The 23,221-nt window shown below is 53.0% G+C and overlaps 1 protein-coding gene across 1 annotated transcript; it reads right to left on the bottom strand.

Annotated features, from left to right (window-relative positions):
• Positions 1 to 6,194: 6,194 nt before the first annotated feature.
• LOC128048888 (keratin, type II cytoskeletal 71) lies at positions 6,195 to 13,804 on the bottom strand. The gene is made up of 9 exons (XM_052641345.1): positions 13,358 to 13,804; positions 10,742 to 10,956; positions 10,221 to 10,281; positions 9,618 to 9,713; positions 9,109 to 9,273; positions 8,784 to 8,909; positions 7,884 to 8,104; positions 7,213 to 7,247; positions 6,195 to 6,406 (listed from the first exon to the last, which is right to left on the bottom strand). Exons 1-9 carry the CDS (start codon positions 13,802 to 13,804, stop codon positions 6,195 to 6,197), a joined length of 1,578 nt encoding a protein of 525 aa, XP_052497305.1.
• Positions 13,805 to 23,221: the final 9,417 nt, after the last annotated feature.

Below are 23,221 nucleotides of genomic sequence, written 5' to 3'. Positions count from 1 at the left end.
AGTGGTGAGACATGAGGTCTCCTGAGTCTCCTCAGAAGATGCTCAGGAAAACTAAATATACCCCTGTCACGGTGGTGGCAGAGGTGGCAGCCATCCTCAGCTGGCTGGACTGGCCACCACATCGATCTAGGCAAACGACAGGGACCAGAAGCACTAACTTGCATGGCTGGGCTGTCTCCTTCTTGTATCTCCAGATTCTTCTTGCTGATCTAGGATTTCATTTTGATGCTTCTGCTCCCAGAGCCCAGACAGCTTCTCAAGATAACCTGCCCACTCCAGTCTGCCTCAGCTCCATTCCTTACAAAACCTCTTCCACCCCTGTCCACTTAGCCCACCTCCACCACCTCTTCAGGGCTTCCCTGGTGGCGCAGATGGTAAAGAATCCAGCTGCAATGCAGGAGACACAGACTCAATCCCCAGGTCAGGAAGATCCTCTGGAGAAGGAAATGGCTGCCCATTTCAGTATTCTTGCCTGGAGAATTCCATGGAATGAGGAGCCTGTCAGGCTACAGTCCATGGGGTTGCACAGAGTTGGACAGGACTGAGCAACTAAGCACTCATCACCTCTTCATCACTGCGTTCCCTCCCCCCCCCCCCCCGCCCCCCCTCCCCCGATCTAGGGCTGCCACCACCCCTGGCTGCCTCTAGCATGGGAGACGAGGATCAAGAGAAGCTTGATCAAGGTACTGCCTTAAAGACCCCCAACATTGAGGGGATGGGCTACTGTGACTGACCAGTGACTGTGGGGCCACAGCTTCTGCAGGAAGCCAGCAGCATGTAAAACTGAGATGGCTTAATGGCAATCAGGAGGTGAAAAGGGAACCCAGCCCAGTGCCAAGGACTCAGAGACATCAGGCTTCAGATGACAGAATACTATGAAAGTTCCAACAGAGAATGGGCAGGGAGCCCGTGGGAGGTCAGGATAGGGTGGGAATGAATGCACAGCAGCTGGGTGGGCAGAGGCAGGCCGTTCCCATGCCAGGAGGCAGGGTGGCGATGTGGAAAGAGTGTGGGCTCTGGGAGACAGAGCTCATGGAATCCTGGCTCCAGGTACTGCTCAGTAGCCTTGGATTTAGCATGTCTGTCTTAGGAACAGCACCACCTGCCTCAGACAGGTGCCCAGCCCAGGGCTAGGGCTCCATAAACATCGGTTTCCAAATCCTGTCCTAGGACCCCTACCTGCTACTCTGGGCCTGAAGTATGGGAAAGGGGCTAAGGGCTGAGGCTCCACAGATGAAGAAGAGGAGCAGGGCAGAGGTCAGTGTCAAGAGGCTTCAGCCCCTTGGCAGGACCCCTGGATGGCATCTGGAACTCCCTTTGCTCTCCTTGCCCTCCAGAGATGTCCCAAGGGTGCCAATGTCTACATCTACAGCCAGCCTGACTCAGCCCCTGATAGTCCCCCAGCTGGGCCACTGATACATCTGGCCTTCCTGCTGCAGGGCCTTCAGCAGGGCCTTCAGCCTATACCAAGGACCAGCTCCTGTCAGGACCCACCATGGCAGCCTGGAGTCAGAGTGTGCTGGGGATTGGGGAGCATTTAGTTCACCCACTTGTGCTGAGCACAAATGGTGTGCCAGGCACAGGAGTACACAGGTGAAGATGATTCTGTCCTTGTCATTGGTCTGGGAGGAGGAGATGAGTCAGGTGGGTAGGGGAGCAGAGACAGGGTCTCAGAAAGCAAGCGGCACTTGCCAAGTATCAAAGGCCTTCACTGTCTGCATCTGAGGAAAGGAATACATGATGGCTCCTCTCTATACTCTTCTTCCACTGATATGGCCAACCGCAGCCTCTATACACTTGGGATCCATCCAAGCCCGGCCCTTGGCCCTCAGCTCCACTCCAGGCTCCCTCTGACACAAGCCATCCTGTGCAGTGGAGCCGGCCAGTAGTCTCTAGGCTGTCTCTAAACCAGACTCCAGCCTAAGAGCTGCCCCAGCGTCTCCATCACCCCCCGGTGGTTAACCTCCTATCATTCCAGTTCCTGCCTGCAGCCTCAGAGACTGGCTGAAAGGTGTTAGGCAGGCCCCCTAGTCATCCCCTTCCCACTCTGGGTGCCCATTTAAAGTGTCCTGGGCCCTGGACTGGCCCTTTAGTCAGGGAACCCAGCTAGAGAGCATTACAGGGCTCCTGGTCTTCCAGGACTTGGGCCTCCCTCCACAGGGCCATCATGTTCTTCTACTGGGATGATGCAGCCTGGCCCAGGAGCTGCTTGTTGCCCGTGGACAGAAACATAGACATGTCTGAGGCCCAGGCCTGTTGGTTCCCTCCTGGAAGGCTGTGAAAAGCTCAGCCCCAGGCCTGCAGGCCAGCTCTTATGACACTGTAGCCTGAGGAACTCCCTGACTTAGAAACACACCTTGTACTCTGCGTGCACATGACCAGGCCTTTGTCCTCACACCAGCTGGATCTGGGGGTCCAGAATGAACTGTTCTGGCAGGCAGGAACCCTCCAGGAGGAATGTTTGGAGTCAACGACCTGGCCCAGGCTCCATCACTTTCCCTTCCTGAGGTTCAGTTTTGGTGTGTGTGCATGGGAAGTGGGCATGAAACGTGATCCTGGGGGTGGGGAAGATGGAAACAGCTCAGCAGCAGAGGAAACCCAGGCCATGGCAACTCCAAGGGCACCCTCAGCTCGGTGTCATCCTGGAGAGACCAGGACCGACTCCGTCACACCTCTGACCCCCAGAGCCAGCCCTGATGGGACCCCTACACAGCACCTCCATCCGGGCCTTCAGCTCCACTGAAGTTCCCTCCACACCCCGAGGGTAGGAAGGACCCTGGATCTCATCCCTGTTACAGTGAGCCCACCCCTCTTTTCCTCTGTCTCCAGGGACCCTGTTTCTTCCCTCTGCCCATCCTGGGCTTCCAGGAGCAGAAGCAAAAGGCTCCACATGATGCACCATCTGCTCCGCAAAGCAGCCTCTGCCTTGCTGCCTCTTCTGCTGCCTCCTCCCCCAGCCACCCTGATTTGCCACAGGCCCACCTGCACTGCTCTGTCCACTGATGCCACTGAAGGCTGTAATGTGCTCACCCCTCTCTGACCATCCAGAATCCCCTATACTTCCGAGGCTTCTCGGGTCCCTAAACTGCCCACCTTCAGGCACAGTGCCCTCACCCCTGTTGCAGACCGATGACATCCTGCCATGGGTGTGTTGACCAAATAGATCATAGGACTTTGGGGTCTGAGCCTGGCTCCGCCCCTGATGACCTAGGTGACCTTAGATGAGGCCCTTGCCCCTCCCTGGGTCTCAGTTCCTTCACTGGTGAAAAAGAGAAAGCAGCTCCTGCTATGCAGCACAGAGGGCCCTCACATTAGGATATCGGGGCCTGCAATGTGTCAGGGCAACCCTGAGCCCTCTTCCACACTGACCCTGTGGTTGATCTCCCCCTGGAACCTGCCAGGACGGGGGAGCAGGCAGGTGGCAGCACTGTCAAGCACCTACTCCAGTCCAGACTTGTGCGTTAAGCTAGAGCCCTGCCCCCACTCTCAACTCTGTCCTTCAGGCAAGAGACAGGGTACCTCTGAGGTCTTCTCCAGCCTAGGATGTTTGTTGATAGAGGATCTGATCCTGTTTTTTTATATGTGAAATGACAAGAGTGGCATTCCCTCACTTTCAACGCTGTTCAGATGATGAGTGTGCAAGTACTCGGCAAACCATGAAGCCACAGGTGAGCACCAACGACAGAGGGCCTCCTATGCCTCGACTCCCTTCACTGGCCGCCACAGCAGGCATTACTAATCGATCACGGCATTCTTCCTTTCTGGATCCCTAAGACCACATCCTAGACCAGTGGTTCTCAGCTCGAGCCGCTCCCTAGAATCCCTTCACTAACTTCAAAAGATACTGGTGAAACTTGGACCCCACCCCAGTAGCCTGACTTAAGTGACTTGTAATAGAGGCTCAAGCAACAGTATTTGTTTTGAAATTCCCAGGTTATTTTTCAGCCAATGTCAAGAAACATTGCTCTTAGTAACCACAATCCAATGACCTTGTAGACTCATGTAACATAGTGGCCACCCTACTTGCTAGTCATCGTCATTAGCCCCTCCCCAGGGCCCTCTCATGTTCCCCAAACCAAGTCTGCAGTGCACATTCAGCCCAGCCATCCCACTCTCAGACCTGCCAAGCTGATAACTTAAGTCCTGACCAGGGGCCTCAGTGCGTGGCTCCCGATTGCCTCCTGCAAGAAGCTTCACTCACTCTCCAGCACTGTGATCTGCTGTTCTAGAAAATGGACTCAGAACCCAGAATCACCCTGCCCACCCAGAAGACCCCCATGAGCCCTGGGGCAGAAAGAGACAAGGGAGTGGTCTTCACTCCCTCCCCACAACCTGGTTGATAAAACAGCAGCATCTAGAGAGACAGTCTCTATCCCCACATTTGAGAATCTAGCATTTCTTCTAAACCTCTCAACCGGAAAGTTCTTTCTGCTGTCTCACCTCAGTCCTTACTTCTGCAAAGGGTGGAGAGTGGCAGAGACAGCAGGTGTGTGTGACTCCTTTACTGAGGAAATGGCAATGTCTCTACCCAGTTCTGGAAGCACACATACACACCAGCCTCACCTTGTCAACCAGGGAAGCAAAACTTGCTTCTGAGTCTTGATCTGCTTGCCCCTCCTCTACCCGCACCTGCTGAAAGGTGGCATTGACTTCCTGGTTGAGGGCAGCCTGGAAGCCCTGGCCAATGGTCACTTCCTGGGTGGTGGGGGGTTCTTGCCTGGCCTTGTGGCCTTGCTGTAAGCCCTAGCCACTACTCTCAAGTTCTATCTGCCAACCTAGCCCATCCATCCCATTATCCAATCCCTCCTCCTCCATCTTTGGAAGCCCTGTGAACTCCAGGGACTTCCTGGCTGAGGTTTGCCAGCTCTCTATTGGCTGTGGAATCCATCCATCTGCCTCCTTACAGCCCTTCCCACCACAGGGCAGGAATGGCCTCCCCACAGTGGGAGCAGGACAGACAGGTGTCTGGAAGTGCCAACTGCACAGTCACTAAACCTCACAGTCTGCCCCAGCCCAACTCACTCCGCTCCACCCTGGGCTCAGGCTCTGAAAACTTGTTCCCTATCTTAGATTTTCTCACAGAGGGGCCAGGGGGTTGGGTCCCCACCAGCTCCACCCTTCTTGGGAGATCCACCGCCCTGCAGTGAGGCACAGGTTGAACAAATGCAGAGAACTGCCTGCCAAGCTCCCACCGTGTAGGAAGCAAGCAGTTCTCAGAAAGAGACCGGAGTCTCTGACAAGAGCAGGACCATCTCTGCCAGGGGATACAGACAACCCTTTTGTTGAAAGCCACAAACCAGGCCACACACACACCCTGGCTATGCTTTCCCTTTCTTTCCCCTACGCCTTCTCCCTCACTTCCCAACTCTTCTCCACACTTCATGTCCCTGCAGCCCAACATGTGCTCCCAGCCCCTCTGCCATGTGGGCTCAGAAAGCATTTTCTTTTCTGCTCTACAGAGAAGATTAACCTACCCAGGTGATATGCCATGGTGTAATGTGTGTGTCCATGTGCCTGTGTGCTCACATGAGCATCTGAACTGAGGTCTGTGTGCGCACCTTGACCACTCAGAGACCAAGCCATCAGATCGTGCTGTTTATTGAGGATGCAGTGGGAGGGTCATTAAGGAGAAAGGAGAAATGAAGGGGCCTCCTCTTCCCTGCTTGTGGGTGCAGGATAGAATGAAGAAAGAGTCCCTGAGTTGTACTCGGTCCACTCAGAATGAGTCGTGAGCCAGACAGGGTGGGGTGGGGATGGTTTCGCTTGGTTGTCTGTCCTTCAGCCCTCCTTTTCCTGAACACAGAGCCAGCTCCTACCACAAGCAGGAGCTGGGACAAAGGCCCCAGTGTGAGAAGAGGGCCTGGGTCTGAGACCCACGGAGCCAGACAGAGTAATCAGCCACCGAGTCAAAGGCTGTGCAGAAGACGAAAGGCTGGGAGCCCATGGCATGGGTCAGGGACCACCGCCAAGGAGGCAAACTCCAGCACGTGCAAGGAGGAATTTCACCAAGCTCAGTTGTCCACACCTGTCCAGGTTCAGCAAGACACAGTCTGGGAGAAGTGAGCGGCCAAGGCCAGCACCGGAGGTGCAAGAACAGGCTGGGCGGGGTGGGGGTGGGGCTGACAATGGGCTGGGGAGAGCGCATGTGCGCAAGCCAGAGCCGGGACGCAGGGATGGCGGGAGGGCAGCGGACTCTACCGACTGGCTTTCTTGGAGGGGGCACTCAGGCTGGAGCCCTTCCCCAGGGCATCCTTGTAGTCGGTGGTGGTGCTCCGGCTCCGGCTTTCCCCGCCGCGGACACTGCACACTCCAGAGATGCAGCTGCCGCTGTTGGCCACGTAGCCTCCGCTGACCGAGCTGGGCCGGAAGCCATAGCCGCCGCTGCCGCTGGTGCTGCTGATGATGGCTGCGGGGGGAGAGCAGGGTCAGCAGCCCGCAGGTACAGCTAGGGGCTGGGCCAGAGGAGGCCGCCTTTCCCCAGGACAGGTGCGGCTCTTCTTGGAACAATAGGTTGGCTGGGGGACCCAGTCACAGTCAACTCCCTCCCCACTGGGGACAATATGGCAGAGACTGCTCCCCCCACGCCCTACCCTTGGTTTGCCCAGCTTATACTCAATTCAGCTGATTCTTAACTCTCAGAGGTCCACCTCTTTGGTCCAGGTACCCACGGACTCTTGTGTCATTCTGGACACCTCCTGCCTCTTCTGTTAGCTTTTTCTCTAAACTTCTCAGTCTCCAGCCTCTTCCTCCTGCCTCCTGCCAGCTGTCCTCCAGGGGCATCTTTGGGAAGCTACAATTTAACTCTTAACCCTGGTGAGAAATCTAGAGATCTAACAACTATCAACATGACCTCCTGGGTCCATCAGTCCCCCAGCCCGGGTCTGATCATAACCTCGCAACCTGGCTCTCTGGGCCTCTCACCCATACTTATTGTCTTGCACCATGTCCTTTGTTTCCCCATTCCCATGGTGAGAGCCTTCCTAGCTGCCATCCCCTGGGAACAAGGAGACAGTGATAAGTGAGAAGGAGCCCTGGGCTAGGAGTCAGGAGGCCCGATTGCTTGGCCATGCCCTGCTATCTGGCTGTGTGATTTCAGCCAAAGGTTTTCCCTCTCTGGTCCTTAGATTGCTCATCTCCACACATGGGGTATAACTAAGGCCCTTTCAAGTCCACAGAGTGTACAGTTTTAGGTCCAAGCATACAGGTACTTACAGATGCTGACAGGGGAGGGAAATTCTCCTGACATTCTGTTAACAAGGGGAGAAATAAGAGCAAGCAGTCATTCAACCTGCAATCTATTAGCCTCAAAGCTAGTGCCCCCACCAGACTAACGTGGGTTTCTGAACTCAGTAGACACCTATGGAAATTCCAGGGCTCCTCTGGCACAGATCCTGAGGAGCTATGGGGGACACCCTTGAATCTTTGGGATAACCAGGCAACCATCCCAGTTAAACCTAATGAGGTTTAACATCTGAGAGACAGCATGACACCTCCCAAAGGTCAGACCCAGGCATTGATCCTTTCCTGCTCCCAAGAGCACTGGGGATGCTGGAGTGGCCGCCCATCTCTCTCTTGGACCTGGGCAGTTAAGGAAGATGGAACAAGTCATGGGTTTTTCTTTTTCTTTTTGGCGGGAATGGGAGTATGCCCAGGTACACACAGGGAAGTAGTGAGGATTGAATGAGCCAATCCACGTAGCACAGTGCCTGGTATGAAGTAAGCACTCATGTCTGGGTAGGTATTATCAATTCTCTTATTTTCCCTAGCATCACCACCTCTTCACTCCCCAAGAACTCATCTTTTCTAGATTAGGATGTGTTGGCCTTTCTCCTTGGGTCCTTCCCCAACCCCCGGGGCCTTCCTGCCATAGCGTGCCCCATTACCTGCACTCCTCACTCTCCAGCAGCTTGCGGTAGGTGGCGATCTCCATGTCCAGGGCCAGCTTCAGGCTCATGAGTTCCTGGTACTCGCGCATCATCCTGGCCAGCTCCTCCTTGGACTGGTGCAGGGCGGCCTCCAGCTCGTCCAGCTTGGCCCTGGCATCCTTCAGAGCATTGTCACCCCTCTGTTCAGCATCAGCGATGGCAGTCTCCAGGTTGGAAGCCTAAATGGGGAATTGGAGAGTTGGAAACCAGAAGGGCTCCCTGGAATCATCCACATCCAAGTCCCACTCATTCTCTGAGATTCTGAAGCAGACACGCCCACCTCCACCTGTCAGACCTCCCTGTTCCTCTTCTAGTTGGAGCCCTTTCTGGCATTGGCAAGTCCTTCCTTAGCTTTGGCTTCACTGCCTTGTGTTTAGACATTGGTGAATGAAAAATAGTGCATTCTGCAGCCCTGATAGATTCAGCACCACTCGGTTCCTTGCAAAGTCATTTATTTGGCCAGCCTATGCTGAGAATACAAAGTGAGTGAGAGTAGAGCTCAGCCTTCTGCTCTTGACTTTAAAGTCTGGGAGAAGAGACCACTGGAACACTGTATTGAAGGTACAATGTCAGTGGCTGCCCAGGTATGTGGGTTCAGAGACAAGGGCATGGGGAAGGAGATGCTCTAGGATCAACTATTATTTCCCAAGAGCTTACCACACCCCTGGCACTTGAGCCGCAGTTGAGATACCCCAGGGATGCCTGCTCTAAGGGTTTGATGTGGTGACCTGTTTGGCCCCTTTCCCTTCCTGGGCAGAGATTTGGGAGGCTGACACCCTCAGCCCATTCATCACCTCCGCCCCCACCCCCCACCAATTGTGCCCGTCTGCCCCAGGCAAAGGCAACCAGCCGTCTCACCTGCTTCTTCACGTTCTCAATCTCTGAGCGGATTCTCTGGATGAGCCGGGTGAGCTCTGAGATCTCATTCTTGGTGTTTTTGAGGTCGTCCCCATGCCGGCCGGCTGCGAGCTGCAACTCCTGGAACTAGGGACCCAAAGAACAGAGCCATGGTTAGGGGTGATGAGTGTGTTGTGGGAGTGCATGGTGGCTGGAGTTGGTGATGTCATGGGGACAGGACATGCTGGACACTTAACTGGTTATTGTCTCCGCTCTGAAAATGATCTGGCCCAGCCCTCCTGTCGAAGGGGGTCACCCTCCCCGGCCTGGCCTCAGCCCAGCTCACCTTGGTCTGGTACAGGGCCTCAGCCTCAGCCTTGCTCTTCAGGGCAATGTCCTCATACTGGGCACGGACCTCGTCAATAATGCTGTCCAGGTTCAGGTCGCGGTTGTTATCCATGGACAGGATGACAGACATGTCGCTGATGTGGGACTGGATCTGAGCGATCTCCTGCAGGGGAAACAGTGATGGTCTCAAGACGTGACTGATGGAGGTCAACAACCTCCCTCATAAGTGAACAAATCCCAGTGATGCCATTTAGAGGCTCCAAACCAAGACTGCAGCTCACGGTGCATAGTGAGCCCCCTCCAGGCCCCAGACAGAGTCCCGCTGCCAGGGAGGTAAGGCCAGGACCATTTCCCTCCCACCCAGAGAGTGGAGGTGAGGAGCCTCTCAGGGCTGAAATGGAGATGAATAGATGAGAGCAGGGGCCTGGGTGTCCCTCCTGGGTGTCTCAGAATAGAGTCTTACCCTAATGGAGCCCTCAGAGGGGTGGAATGGAGAGATAGACTTACAGCTTCATAGAGACACTTGAAGAACTTGATCTCCTGGTCCATGGAGTCCACCTTGGCCTGCAACTCCACCTTATTGGCATAAGCCGCATCCACATCCTGAAAGATAGCCCAGCCATCCCCAGGTCACCGCCACTGCAGCCAAGAAGGCAACACACACCGCAGGCTGCTCCCTTGCACAGGGAACTAGCCGCCTCTCCTCTTTGGGAGGCTCATGAGAAAGGGGAGGAAGGAGCAGAGGGCCCAGCCCTGCCCCATCCTGCAAATGGGCTCTCTCAGCAGTAGGGATGGGGTGCCCAGCTAAGAAAAGGAGCCCCAGCCAGACTGCTGTCAGTCATCCAGTGGCATCCGAGCCAGGCCTGCAGCTGCAGGGGACTTCTGTGTGCTGTCCTCTGCTGTTCTCCACTGTGGGAGAATTCTGCCCCCACTAAGCACTCAAGGATGCCCCCATCCTGTCTTTTTTCCCTTCTCTGGATAGTCTTGCATTGTGGTTTTCCCCTGCCTTCCCCTCACCGTTTTGGAATAAGCTCACTTTCTTTGAAAGCAGAGCTCAGCTCCACCAGATCCCAGGCCACCCCCAGACCCCAGACCGGCCTACCCCCTCACCTTCTTGAGCAGCACAAACTCATTCTCTGCCGCTGTCCGCCTGTTGATTTCTTCCTCATACCTGTGGGAATGCCAGGGCTTTTTTGGTTAATATGTCTCACTGAGAACCCTCGCTTGCCCAGGGAAGATCCTGAGCTGGGGGCAGTGTGCTTGACAGAGGGCACAGATGCTGGAGGGCCTGCAGAGTCCAGGGCCTGTGGGGCCAGCCAGGCGAGAAGGCTTCCTGGAGGAGGGGATGTGATCACCAATTTTGGAAGAAGGAGATTATTGGAGATTCAGCTTCAAAAATGAGGAAGAGCATGTGGCATGAATATCCTGAGGGAAACCACCCATCTGTCCCAAGTGCCAGGCTGGAGGATCAGGGAGCAAGTCCCAGAGCTATCTTGGGGTGATTCTGCTTGGTATGACAAGGAACACTGCCCCCTGCCTCCAAAAACTTCAAGCTGGGAGATAGCTGCCCACTCCTGCATAAAAGGGACAGGGAGAGTCATGTAGCTACAGGGAGTCCCCTCCCCACTCACCTCTTCTTGTAGTCCTCCACCACGTCCCGTACACTCCTCAGCTCCGAGTCCAGCCTCACCCTGTCCCCGGAGAGTGTCTCCAGCTGCTTGCGCAGGTTGCTGATGTAGCCCTCGAGGATGGGCTCCAGGTTGTTCTTACAGTTGTTCAGGTCCAGCTGCTGCAGCAGCTCCCACTTGGTCTCCAGCACCTGGTTCTGCTGCTCCAGGAACCTCACCTGAAACCCAATGCCCAGAAATGTTGAGCCTCCATAGAAACCATCACACCCGTCACTTCTAGGGCACTGGGCAAAGCGGTCCCCCTGCATTCTCCTCTACCCCTCACAACAGCTATTTGAGGTGCATGCATCTTTAACCTTATTTTGTGGAAAGGAAACTGAGAAGTTGACCTCTCCCAAGGTCCAGTGGTTTAATAAATATCAGAGCCCAGAACTGAACCCAGATATATGTTCCAATAACCCATGCATCTGATCACTCTGAACCCACTATGGCCAAACCAGTCCAGGGCAGGGGTGAGCCTGAATTTACTGCAACAGAGTCAGGCTGAATCCATCTTTGGAAAGGCTGACCACTCAAAAGACAGGAGACTGCTCTTCATTTTCCAGTATTTCATGATCAAGAGGCTCAATGGACCAAGAACTCCTGTGTGTTCTAAATTCCTTCATCAGAGTCCAACTCCATCTTTCTCAAGGCCTCTTCCTACTCCCCTAGTCCTGCCCCTCAGAACCATCTTCCCTAGAGCATATTTGGCTCACGGAGCAAGATGGACAGACAGAACTCCCATGCCATCGTAGCGTCACTGGGCCAGGAAACTGACTGGAGCTGGTGGATCTGCAGCCACTGCTCTTGTTTGGTTTGGGTTGATTTTTAGTTTTTCTGTTTTGAATGTGACTTCTCTCAGTCGTATGTGAGCACAGCTACTTTAAACAAGGTTGTGTTCCTTAAAGTCAGAAACACAGGACATCAGAAAACTGTCTGGGCTTCAGTGTTGAGGTGGGATTGGTCACCAAACAGCTTGCTTCCAGCAGATCCTCCAGCATTTGGTTTGATTTAAGCAATCCTGACTCTTTCAAGCCTATCCATAAGACTGAGTATTCACCACAGAGAAAACCCTACTCCCAGGACAGCACAATGCACATCTGGATGGCTGATAGGATGTACCCATCGCCCCTGGCTTCCTGGGCTTATGGGATTGTACTCCCCTAGGGACCAAAATTATTTAGGAAACCTCCAAGCGTTTGAGCCCAGAGGCACACCAGACAGACCACCTTTTTCACAGAGGTGACTGTCTTCATGCTTGTCTTTCTTTCCGTGTCTCCAGACTTTCACTCGTTAATGAGGTTTGACCAACTCAGCCCAAGGTCAGTCCACTCCCACATCCCCAGACCCCAAACCTCAGAATACTTTGCTCTTCTAGATGTGAAAAGGGTTAGGGGGTAAGAAGCCACAGAGACAGTGCAGCCCCTGGAGTGAGCAGAGGCAACAGGAACTGCTCCAAACTGGAGTCCAGAGCTGTGGGGATGCAAGGTTTTGATGGCCGTTGACTGTTACAACATAGGCTTTGTCCTGGGCTGGCCCACCCTTGGTGCCTGACTGTCATGTAGCCAGCAGAGTCCTCCAGTGCCCAGTACTGGGTCTGGAGTCAGGAGGCTGAGTCTCCAACTGCACCTTCCCTTGCCTGGAGATGACTGTGGGCATGGCATTGCCCCTTGCCTTTGCTGACTTGCAAAATGGGAGCAATCATTTCTTATCTGCAAAAAGGCAGGACCTATCTGGACTGGATGATCCCTTGAGGCTTCTTCCAGACCTTTTATTTTTCTCCTTCCCAACACCCCTCCTTCAGCTTTCGGAGATAAAAATGATAATAACAGTCACTGCCATCTGGGGAGTACTTAGCATGCATCAGGCATCATGCCAAGATCTTCACATGCATTTTCTTTCACAAATCTGATAGTGGCCCCAAGAGGTAGGTTATTATCTCCATGGTGGAGACGAGGAATCAGAGGCATAAACCGGGTGGATGACTCTCCACCCGTCCACACAGCTGGCTACGTGACTGGCTTAGCCACACAAAGTCACACAGCTGGTCAGTGATGGGGCCAAGGTGGAAACTGGGTCTGACTTGAGAGCGCTGTGGAGACCTCGTCCCCACCGTGCTCTTCTGCCTCTCAAGAGAGTCCTCACCCACCAAAACTAAAGCCCATGGCCAAGCCAGCCATGAAGGACCATTCGCTGGTGCTCCCAGTCCTTCTGTCAAAGGACTAGAGGATGAGCTCAGCTTGCAATGATAGGAGGGGGACAGCTTTCCTGGCCCCTTCCTGCTTATAGCCTGCTTGGGCCCAGGCTTAGCAATAGCACCAAGCCGGCTCTCAAGAGTAAGAAGCAAGGGTCTGTCTTCTCTTTGGAGCTCCTTTCAGTAACCCTGACAAGCCTCTGCCAGTAGAGATTGATCTGCCTGTCTTTTCTCAAGGAAGACTATACAGGAAACCTTAATTCAGTCACCCTGGATTACGTGCCTTCCCATTTCTAATCTCAATCCCTCTTGCTGCAACAAAAGCACATGTTCCAAGAAGAAAAGACAAGGGCTGTTTACAGGTCCCCAGGTCCTAGCAGACCCACCTTGTCAATGAAGGAGGCGAACTTGTTGTTCAGAGCCTTGATCTGCTCCCGCTCCTGGGCACGCACTTTCTGGATCTCGGGGTCCAGCTCCACGTTGAGGGGGGCCAGGAGGCTCTCGTTGACAGTGACCTGGTGGATGCCTCCAGGTGGGCACACAGTTGGGCATATGGGCCCCAGGGCCACGCTGCCAAACATGCTGCCGGCGAAACCACTGGCCCGGCCTCGGCCAAATCCATAACCTCCACTCTTCCCACTGCCGCTGGCCACATTGAAGGAGATGCTCCGGACGCCACCCAGGCTGTAAAGGCTCCGACTTCCAAAGCCCCCACTGAGCCCTTTGCCTCCTGCCCGGTAGGAGGACGTGCTGCCTCCGGAGAGCACAGCCGAGCAGCCGCTGAAGCCTCCCTTGGCAGCGGCTCCGGCCTTGCAGGTGAATTGGCGGCTCATGCTTCTGGTGGAGATGGAGCTTGGATGCTGGAGGAACGAAGGCAAATTCCCACACGGTTCTGCAGGTTGCAGTGAGGACTGGCAGGTGCCCTCCTTTATATGCGCTTGGCACTGGGGCTCGTGGCTGGCCAGTCAAGAGCTTAATTCATGGGTTTGGCTTGCCTGCGAGCAAGAAGTCATTTTCTCTGTGCTGAGCTAGAGATCAAGCCTCCCCACCTCTGAAACAACATGAAACCATCAAATTGCTGGGCTTGCAAGCCTTGCTCATGTAATTTGGGTCTTATCTAATTAACCTGCTGTTATAGGGTAATTTGCCCCAGGCCCCAGCCTCTCCAGGGGCGTGTCATTGGCTCTTCATCATTTCTATCCTGATGAATCTTCTCTTGGCTGTGGGCTTCCTCTTGGGGACCAGGGGGAGCAGATGGACTGCCCTGGACAGGGAAGGTTGCTGGGTAGAATATCTGGGAGCTCTAACCATAGCTGCGTCCTCTTCTTTCATGGAAAGGGGCCATTCATTGAGCTGTTCACCCTTCCCCCAGGCCCCCTGAGACACACCCCACCCCATGGCCTCATCTCCTAACCCGCAGAGGACAGTAGCTCTCTCTGTGGAGTATCAAGGATGGAGCGACCCTCTCCCTGGCAAGTGACATGAATAGCCCAGGCCAGAGTCAACCCTGGACACAGTGGGTCCTTGAGCTTCTGTAAGTTCTCCAAGAAATGGGATTGCCACACTTCACCCCTCTCAGACTCTCAAAATAAGACAGGTTAGAGGCTGTGCAGAGGATGTCTAGGGCTTCCGAGGTGGCCCAGTGGTAAAGACTCCACCTGGCAATGCAGGAGCAGCAGGAGGCACGAGTTCAGTCCTTGGGCCCGGAAGATCCCTGGGGGAGGCAATGGCAACATGCTCCAGTATTCTTGCCAGGAAAGTCCCATGGACAAAGGAGCCTGTCCGGCTACAGTCCACGGAGTCGCAAAGAGTCAGGCCTGACTGAGTGACTGAGCATGCCTGCACACAGGGATGTCTAGCCCTTCAAGCACCTGGGCAGAATGAAGAAGAGGAGGAGGATGGTGTCAGGCAGGTGGGAGAGAAATTCCCAGAGTCCATTGGGAAGAGATATGGACACAGTGGACAGAGGCTCGTCCAGGGCCTGGAGGTTTCAGGGGAAGCCTCCTGAACATCCATTTGGTCATGTATGTCTCTCCTCCAATGTGTATTTGCTAATAAGATGTGGAGCAACTTGGTCAGGAACCATCTGTTTAAAACTGAAATGAAGAAGTTACTGTCAAGATGAGACTGGACTTCCATCACATCCCTCAACACCCAGGCAAGCCAAGGGTGAAGGTCTGGCCCAGAGCAGGGGTCAGGGAGCCCTGTGCATCCTGCTTCAGACACTCCTGTGGTCCCCGCCCCAGACTCTGCCTGTTGTCCCCTCCCTCCTGCATCACTGGCTCCCGCAGTAGACCCCAGAGCTCCCCCATGATCGCCCCTGCAACTGCAGCCCCAGCTTCACCCACGGCTGGCTCTGCCTCTGGAGACTGCCATTTCCCAAAGATCCCTGCTGGGGCCCCATGGGTGGGCTGTGACTCTCAGCTGGGTGTGGACATGGAAGAGAAGAGAATCTGGGGCCAGGCTGGTCTGGGGCTGTCGGTCACTTTGTTTAGGGGGTTGGCCTGAAATCCCTCACCCCACCCACCACATGCCCCTTCCCAGCCTCCCCTTGCCATTTTGTCTGCGTGGTTCACCAGAATTTCTCTTTCCCGCCCTTCTCTCCTCCCATCCTGTCTCCGTCCTGCCTTATCCCTCCTCTCCATTTTCCACCCTTCCTTTCTTCTCTCCCTCTCACTCTGCAGCTCCCTCCTCTCAGCCTCTTCCTGGAGGTCTTCCTGGGCCAGCAGAGCCCACGTCTGACTCTCCCATCTCCCTCCCCCTTGGCATGTTCTTGCCCTGTGCCAGAAGGACAGGGACTCTGCGGGCAGCTCCATGGGCTTCCTCTGAAGCCTGCATCGCGTGTCATTGCATCTTCCTTCGTAAGGAGGGTAGAAGTTTCCCAGACACCCCCTAGTAGGCACCTCCGCCCCTCCTCTTCTCCCTCAGCAAATCTCCACTGTGCACTATGGTCAGGCAGTGTGCCCAGGAGCTTGTGGTGCAGCACTCAAGGCCTTTTTCGGCTCTTGGAACGCAGTCCTCACATGAGGGTGGTCCCCTCCATGGTTTTGCCGGCTGTCTGTTTCTCTGATAGGCATGGCGGCTCCCTAGCACAGCCTTCAGGGTCCCTGCAGCTGCCACCCCACCTCCACCCCAGCCAGCAACCTCCCTCCTGGCTGCTCCTTTGCTCTGCCAAGGACATCCACAGGGCTCATCTTCAAATACCTTCAAATTTTTACCAAACTGTTCTTACCCAGCCTGAAACATCCTCTCTCCCCATCTCTTCCTGTCCAAATCCTTCCAGTCTTTCAAAATCCTGCTTACACTCCTGGATTTAGCCCCCAATCCAGGACTCCTCTGTCCACTGACTGCTGTGTGGAGGCTGCCATGTTCCCTAGGGCCAGGGGCCTGGGAGAGGGTTCCATGGCCCCCAGTCGACTCCTCGCTCTGTATCTTCCCTCAGGGCACAGCACTAGCCTCTGGTCATCCTTCCCAGGTGTGAGAGGATTGACAATGGTTTGAACAGCCACCAAACTGCTGGGATGGTGCATCTTCAGGGAGCCTCTGCGCTTGCATCTGCCTCAAATGGCACCAGGTAACAGCCCAGGCTCCAGGAGCTGGCTCCCAAGGTCTGGATCCCACGCTACCACCCAGCACATCTTCACCTCTCGAAGCCTCCGCTTCCCAGCTCTAAATGGGATCACAATTCTTCATGGAAGGACTTCCCCAGTAGTCCAGTGGTTAAGATACCCTGCTTCCATCGCAGCAGGTATGGGTTCAATCCCTGGCCAAGGAACTAAGATCCCGCATGCTTCATGGTATAGCCAAAACAAATGGAAAAATAAATACATTTAAAAAGAAAAACAACAAAAATAAAAAGATTTCTCATGAGGTAGTTGTGGTGATTACATGTATTAATTCATGTAAATCCTTGGTAACTGCCTGGTGTATTTCAACGCTCAATACATATTAATCAGTGACCAAAAGTAGAATTTAGGAATCAGCCTGTCCTCTCTTTTCCTCCTCTCTCCCCTTCCTTTTCGGAGCAACAGGATGTCTGGATTAGCACACTCCCATACAGTGTTATCTGCTGTTGGGGGACCTGGAATAGATGGTGTTCCCAAAGGTCCCAGGCTCCGGGAATCTCTCTGTTCAGACCATCTCTGGTAATGGAAAATTCTCCATTAGAAATAATAATAGCCACTGTCTAATAAGTGTTTCTAGCTACAAGATTTGACAGGAAGCATTTTTCAAATATTAAGTATATTGATGCGTGCATGCTAAGTCGCTTCTGTCGTGTCCAACTGTTTGTGACCCTAGGGACCGTAGCCCTCCAGGCTCCTCTGTCCATGGGATTCTCCGGGCAAGAATACTGAGCTGGGCAGCCACTCCTTTCTCCAGGGGATCTTCCCAACCCAGGGATCGAATCTGTGTCTCCCATGGGTCCTGCATTACAGGGGGATTCTTTACCACTGAACCACAGGAGAAGCCCAACTATATTGATACTAATCCCTTTATCACTCGCTGAGCACCTACCAAGTGCTGAGGGAGGCAATAAAAAGCATTCTGCCCTCAGAGAACTTAGTTTCTGGATTCCTGGAAAAAGCATCTCATCAAGCTATTAACAAGTCATTAACACCTTAGTATAAATTAGTTAATTAGATACTGGCCATTAGGAATGAAACACCCAATTTTGTTGATGCGGATGATAGAAGAGGAAGGAGGAACATTCTGGGCCACTCACAGGAAGGGTGGGCCCAGGTGGGGCTCCTGGGGTGCTTATTGGTGTTTTTGCCGCAGGGATAAAGGGAGGTACTAAAGAAAATCAGCACAGAGCTGTAGTTCACCAAGGTTATAAAGGCCCTGCCCCAGACTCAACTGAGACCTGGGCAAACTTATGGGCAAGAGAGACAGAGTCCCTGCCTGGGGAGGCTGGTAAGGGAGACAGGCTGGGATCTTCCATGCCCCACGTCCCGTCTTCATCTTCCCCTCACGCCCTTTGCAGTCCTGGGGTGGCTGTTTCCTGTCTGTATGTGTGTGCTCAGTTGCTCAGTCATGTCTGACTCTTTGCGACCCCATGGACTGTAGTCCGCCAGGCTCCTCTGTCCCTGGGATTTTCCAGGCAAGAATACTGAAGTGGGTTGCCATTTCCTTCTCCAGATCTTCCCGACCCAGGGATGGAACCCATGTCTCCTGCATTGGCAGGCGGATTCTTTTTTTTTACCACTGATCCACCTAGGAAGCCCTGCCCAGTTTTCCAGGTGGGAATTAAATCCCGAGAGATGATGGGCCAGGCATGGAGGTCTCTGAGCTGCAGCTCTACTCACCTGTGAATTGGCAGGGAAAGTATGTCCAATCAGAGACTCAACCCCCAGGTTACCAAGAACATCTAGCTTGAATGTTCAAGGGAATTTTAAGTTGCTTGCTAAGTGAATTATATTTGTATGGCTCTTGGTTTTATAACTAAATGTTCTGTTCACTTTACACAAAGAATCTGTAGCTTTCTCTGTTTTTATCTCTACATCTGTGAGAATGACCAGCTTCGCGTGTTCGTGTGATTCCATGGCCTCCGCAGGATCCATTGGCTCCTCATTCTCAGCATTCTGGGGTCCTATAAGCCTCCAGAGAAGGTTTGAGAGAGAGAAGAGTTAGAAAATCTAGTATAATCCCAGAGGGTATTTGCTGGGTGAGAGGAAAAGGGAATGCACAGAGAAGAGGCAAGACCTGGGGACACTGAATCCACAAGGACTAACTGGAGGAAGGGGTTTGAATGTCAGTCTTTCAAGGAAAAAAAGGCTTGGGTAGACTCTTCCTGAGGAGGAGTGAAAGCAACCCAGGCTGGCAGGAGGAAGGGCATTTGTGAGAGAAAGACCCTTCAGGCTGGCGTGATTATGAGTGAAGGGAGACCATGGGTTGAGGGACCCTGGACCCCACCCTGTGCATGAGACAGGGTGAGTGAGAGCTATTGAGGGCTCTTGAGCCAATAAGAGTCTGGGCCACACATGTTTGAGGAAGCAGAATCTAGCTGATATAGGAGTGGGGTGGGCGAGGCTGGAGGTACTGAGAATGGGGCAGGTGGTTCTCGGAGCAAATAATTGTCTCCAAAATTAGGGGGAATGAGCTGGGCTATTTCGGAGAAGGCAATGGCACCCCACTCCAGTACAATTGCCTGGAAAATCCCATGGACAGAGGAGCCTGGTAGGCTGCAGTCCATGGGGTCGCACAGAGTTGGACATGACTGAAGCGACTTAGCAGCAGCAGCAGAGCTGGGCTATTTGGATGACATCAGTTCCGGTCCTGCCAGCCCTGCTCAGCAGATAGACTCAGGAAAAGAGCATGTTGTCTGAGAATCCCACAAAAGTATGCCCTTCATCCCCCTACATCCTCCTATAGTTTCAGGCAGGCAGAGCACTCAGTCCCAAGCCTGGCAGCTGGAGCACAGCCCATGGGGGACTTGGCCATGGCCAGGGCCATCCATCTGGGGGCAGGACAGCTGTTTAGCAGGTCTGCAGCTGGCAAGGCTGAAGGTGAGCTCATGCCAGAGGAGCCGGGGTATAAAAGCCAAGGAAGACTGTCCTCCCAGACACTCGGCTCTGCTCCCACCCTGCGGTTTGGTTGCCAGAGAAATGCCTTCCAGGGCTGCCCCATCCCCCTCACTTCCTCCTTGCTCAACTCTGTGGCCAAGACCATCTCCTTTGAGCTGTGCTGGTCATCTCCTTTCTCTAGCCCACCCCAAGCCTCTAGCAAGGTGTCTGGACTCAGGACTGTGCATCCAGGCCCTGGTCATGTGACCAGGGTAGGTCTCCCAACTTCCTAAGCCTCCGTTTCTACATCTCTAAAACAGGGGGTACTAATACCTGCTCCGCCTGCTCCCCGAGGTGGATGGGAGGCATCTTGTAAATAATAATGATGATGGTAATGATACTGGCAAACACACAGGGTGGGCTCTGCAGGACACTGCCCTAAGCACTACATACGTATTAACTCATTTAATTCTCACTGCAGTCCTGTGAGGCAAGTACTGTTATTATCCCCATTTTACAGATGAAGATACTGAGGCACAGGACGTTAAGTAAATTATTGGAAGTTGCACAGCTAGTGAGTAGTTGGACCAGGATTTGAGGTAAGCTGCCTGGCTGCCATCTGTGCCCTTCCCCTCTGCGCTGTCCTGGCTTTCCTGTGTGCCAATGTCCAGTGTACATGCCTGCCCTGAAGCACGGTGTGAGAAGCTGAGCTCAGCAGCATCGACTCCTCCTGCTCTCTTCTTCCTGTCCCTGACTCTCCAAGCAGCAGATCTGACCCCTACTCCCCTTAGCCTGTTTTGCTCTTTTGAAGACAATATAATTTCAGGACTCGGGTGGGGTGCTTATGAGATGATCGCATGTTTCTTACATGCATCCTGCTTTCCCCTGATGACACGCCCTGGGCTGTTCTCCCAGCCTCCTGCCCACCGAGGCAGACTGGTCCTATCCTTTAAGACAAACAAAAACACCCCTCCTCTAAGAAGCCTCCCCCGAGCCCTCCCTAGGGCAGCCACAGCTTTCTGTATACAACCCTATTGCCCAGGTGCTGTGTGCGTCCTTCCAGCCTAACAGGTCCCCCTGAGGCTAGACGATGCTCTCTGCTCTGTGGCCCCAGTCTCCATGCCTACGGTGTGAATTGTGAGCACTGCTCACAAGCTCACAGACGTGTTCCCATAGGTGTCAGAGGCCATGTGGGGGCCCACATCTGCATACGGGTGGTCGTGAATACAAACTTAGGCAGAATGCTGTCCAGCCAGTAGGGACCAGCGTGGCTGTCTCAGTTGCCTGTGGCTGACACCTTCTGTGATGGGTTAGTGCCTAATTAAACCAGTGGTTAAATATTTTGAGTCTCGTCCATAGGCTTGAGTCTGTGGGCTGATGAGCACGTGTCTACACCTGTGTGCCCAGGTTTCTGATGACAGTCCACCTGACAACAGGCCCCATCTTAGATTAGCTATCACCGTCAGACCTCCAAGTGTCCATTCCTCTCTGTTAGTGGCACACACGTGAGAGCCGGTTGTCCTATTTTTATTATATTCTTTTTCAAGGACAGAGGAAGTGGTGACTCCCAGCTTTTGAGTATAAATAGGTCCCATTTGTTCATTGTTTGTTTTTATTTCCATTATTCTGGGAGATCGGTCAAAGAAGATATTGCTGCAGTTTATGCAATTTATGTCAGAAAGTGTTCTGCCTATGTTTTCCTTTAGGAGCTTTAGGGTGTTCGGTCTCACATATAGCTCATCAACGGTTTTCGTTTTCTATTCTTTTTTATTACAGCTATCCTAGTGAATGTGAAGTGCTACCACTTTGTGGTTTGGATTTGAATTTCCCGATAATTAATAATGTTGAGAATCTTTTCACGTGCTTGTTGGCCATTTGTGTATCTTCTCTGAAGAAAAGTCTATTAGATTCCTCTGCTCGCTTTTAAATTGGGTTGTCTTCTTGTTATTGAGATGTCAAAGTTCTTTATATGTTGTGGGTTCAGTTCAGTTCAGTTGCTCAGTCGTGTCCAACTCTTTGCAACCCCATGAACTGCAGCACGCCAGGCCTCCCTGTCCACCAACTCCCGGAGTTCACCCAAACTCATGTCCATTGAGTCGGTGATGCCATCCAACCATCTCATCCTGTCATCCCCTTCTCCTCCTGCCTTCAATCTTTCCCAGCATCTGGGTCTTTTCAAATGAGTCAGCTCTTCATGTTAGGTGGCCAAAGTATTGGAGTTTCAGCTTCAACATCAGTCCTTCCAATGAACACCCAGGATTGATCTCTTTTAGGATGGACTGGTTGGATCTTCTTGCAGTCCCAGGGACTCTCAAGAGTCTTCTCCAACACCACAGTTCGAAAGCAATGTTTTGGGTACTAGACCCTAATCAGATACGTGATTTGCAAATATTTTCCCTCATTTTGTAAATTATCTTCTCACTTTCTTGGTAATTCCCTTTGATGTGTAGAAATTTTTAATTTTGAGGAAGCCCAATTTCTGTATGTTCTCTTTGGTTGCCTGGGCTTTTGATGCCATGTCTAAGAATCCACTGCCAAATCTGTTCACCTCCCACCCACCCCACCCACCAACCAACAAGACCAGCACACAAAACCCAAGCCGAAACTTACTGTGATGGTGTGATTTAAATTCGTTTTAAGAACCTATGTTCTCACTTTTCTAGTATTTGTTTATACTCTCCTCCTCCTCCAGGAAGCCTTCCTTGCTTAGCTTCCCTGTGCTGATCACTTCTTAGCATTGCTGCACTGGGCTGCCCTTCCCTGATTTGTATGAGTGCGTGACTTTGTATGTGTGTCTATTTCTCCCATTGGTCTGAGTTCACCTCCAGAGCAGCCTCCAGGTTCCTGAAAGGCTTGTGCCCGTGAGTGAGATGGAGTGTATCATCATCGGAGATGGGCAGTTTGGAGAAATTGAAACGTTGACAGACATGCACCTCGGATATTACTCAAGGACAGTTTATTGAACATATGGCAGAAATTCAGAATCCTTCAGTCAAGGCAAGGAGGAACCAGGTGTCTCCATCCTTAGGAATATTTACAACAAGAGCCAGGACTTCTGGGCTGGGTGGCACCACCAGAGACAAAGCAAGCTTCCCTCATTGAACACAGCTCCTGGCAGCAGGCACTGCGAATCAGAAGCTACAGCAGGACACAGCCCAGAGAAAGGCCCAAAGATAAACACCTACCCACTGACAGAAAGGCAACCTAAGTCTCTGCCTTCATCAAAATAAGAGTTTGACATTCCCTTCATTAAAGAGACAGTGGCATATAAAAGCACACGGACCCTGGAGTCAAACAGGCCTGGGCTCAACTCCCAACCCTAGCACCCAGGGAGTGAAGAGGGCACGTTCCACAGTCACTCAGAGGATGGGGGCGTCTCTTCTGTCCTGAGGATGCTTATTGCCTCTACTTTGCATAATTGGATGAGAATTAAAGGCAATAGATGTAGTTGAGCTTAACATATAGGAGTTGCTACCGCCTCCAGGTTGCAAAGTAAGCCTTCGGACAACTGCTGACTCCACCAAAGCATAGAGAAAACTATCCTGCCCTCCCTCGCCCTCTTCCTCTCTTTTTCCTCCCTCCTCTCCTCTCTCTCTAGGGATGTTCTTAGGGATGTTCCAGGGCCAAGAAGGTAATTATAGCTGTGTCCATAAGCCTCCTAGCAGCTGAGGGCAGCAGGGAAAAAGGACGTCACAAAGTCCAGATGGGACCTGAAAACGGGAGAGGATGAGGCCAACCAGAACTTGA

This window comes from Budorcas taxicolor, chromosome 5 (assembly GCF_023091745.1).
Source record: "Budorcas taxicolor isolate Tak-1 chromosome 5, Takin1.1, whole genome shotgun sequence".
NCBI classification, from domain to species: domain Eukaryota; kingdom Metazoa; phylum Chordata; class Mammalia; order Artiodactyla; family Bovidae; genus Budorcas; species Budorcas taxicolor.
Note: the sequence above shows the minus strand (reverse complement) of the source record. Positions and strands in the feature narration are given on the sequence as shown.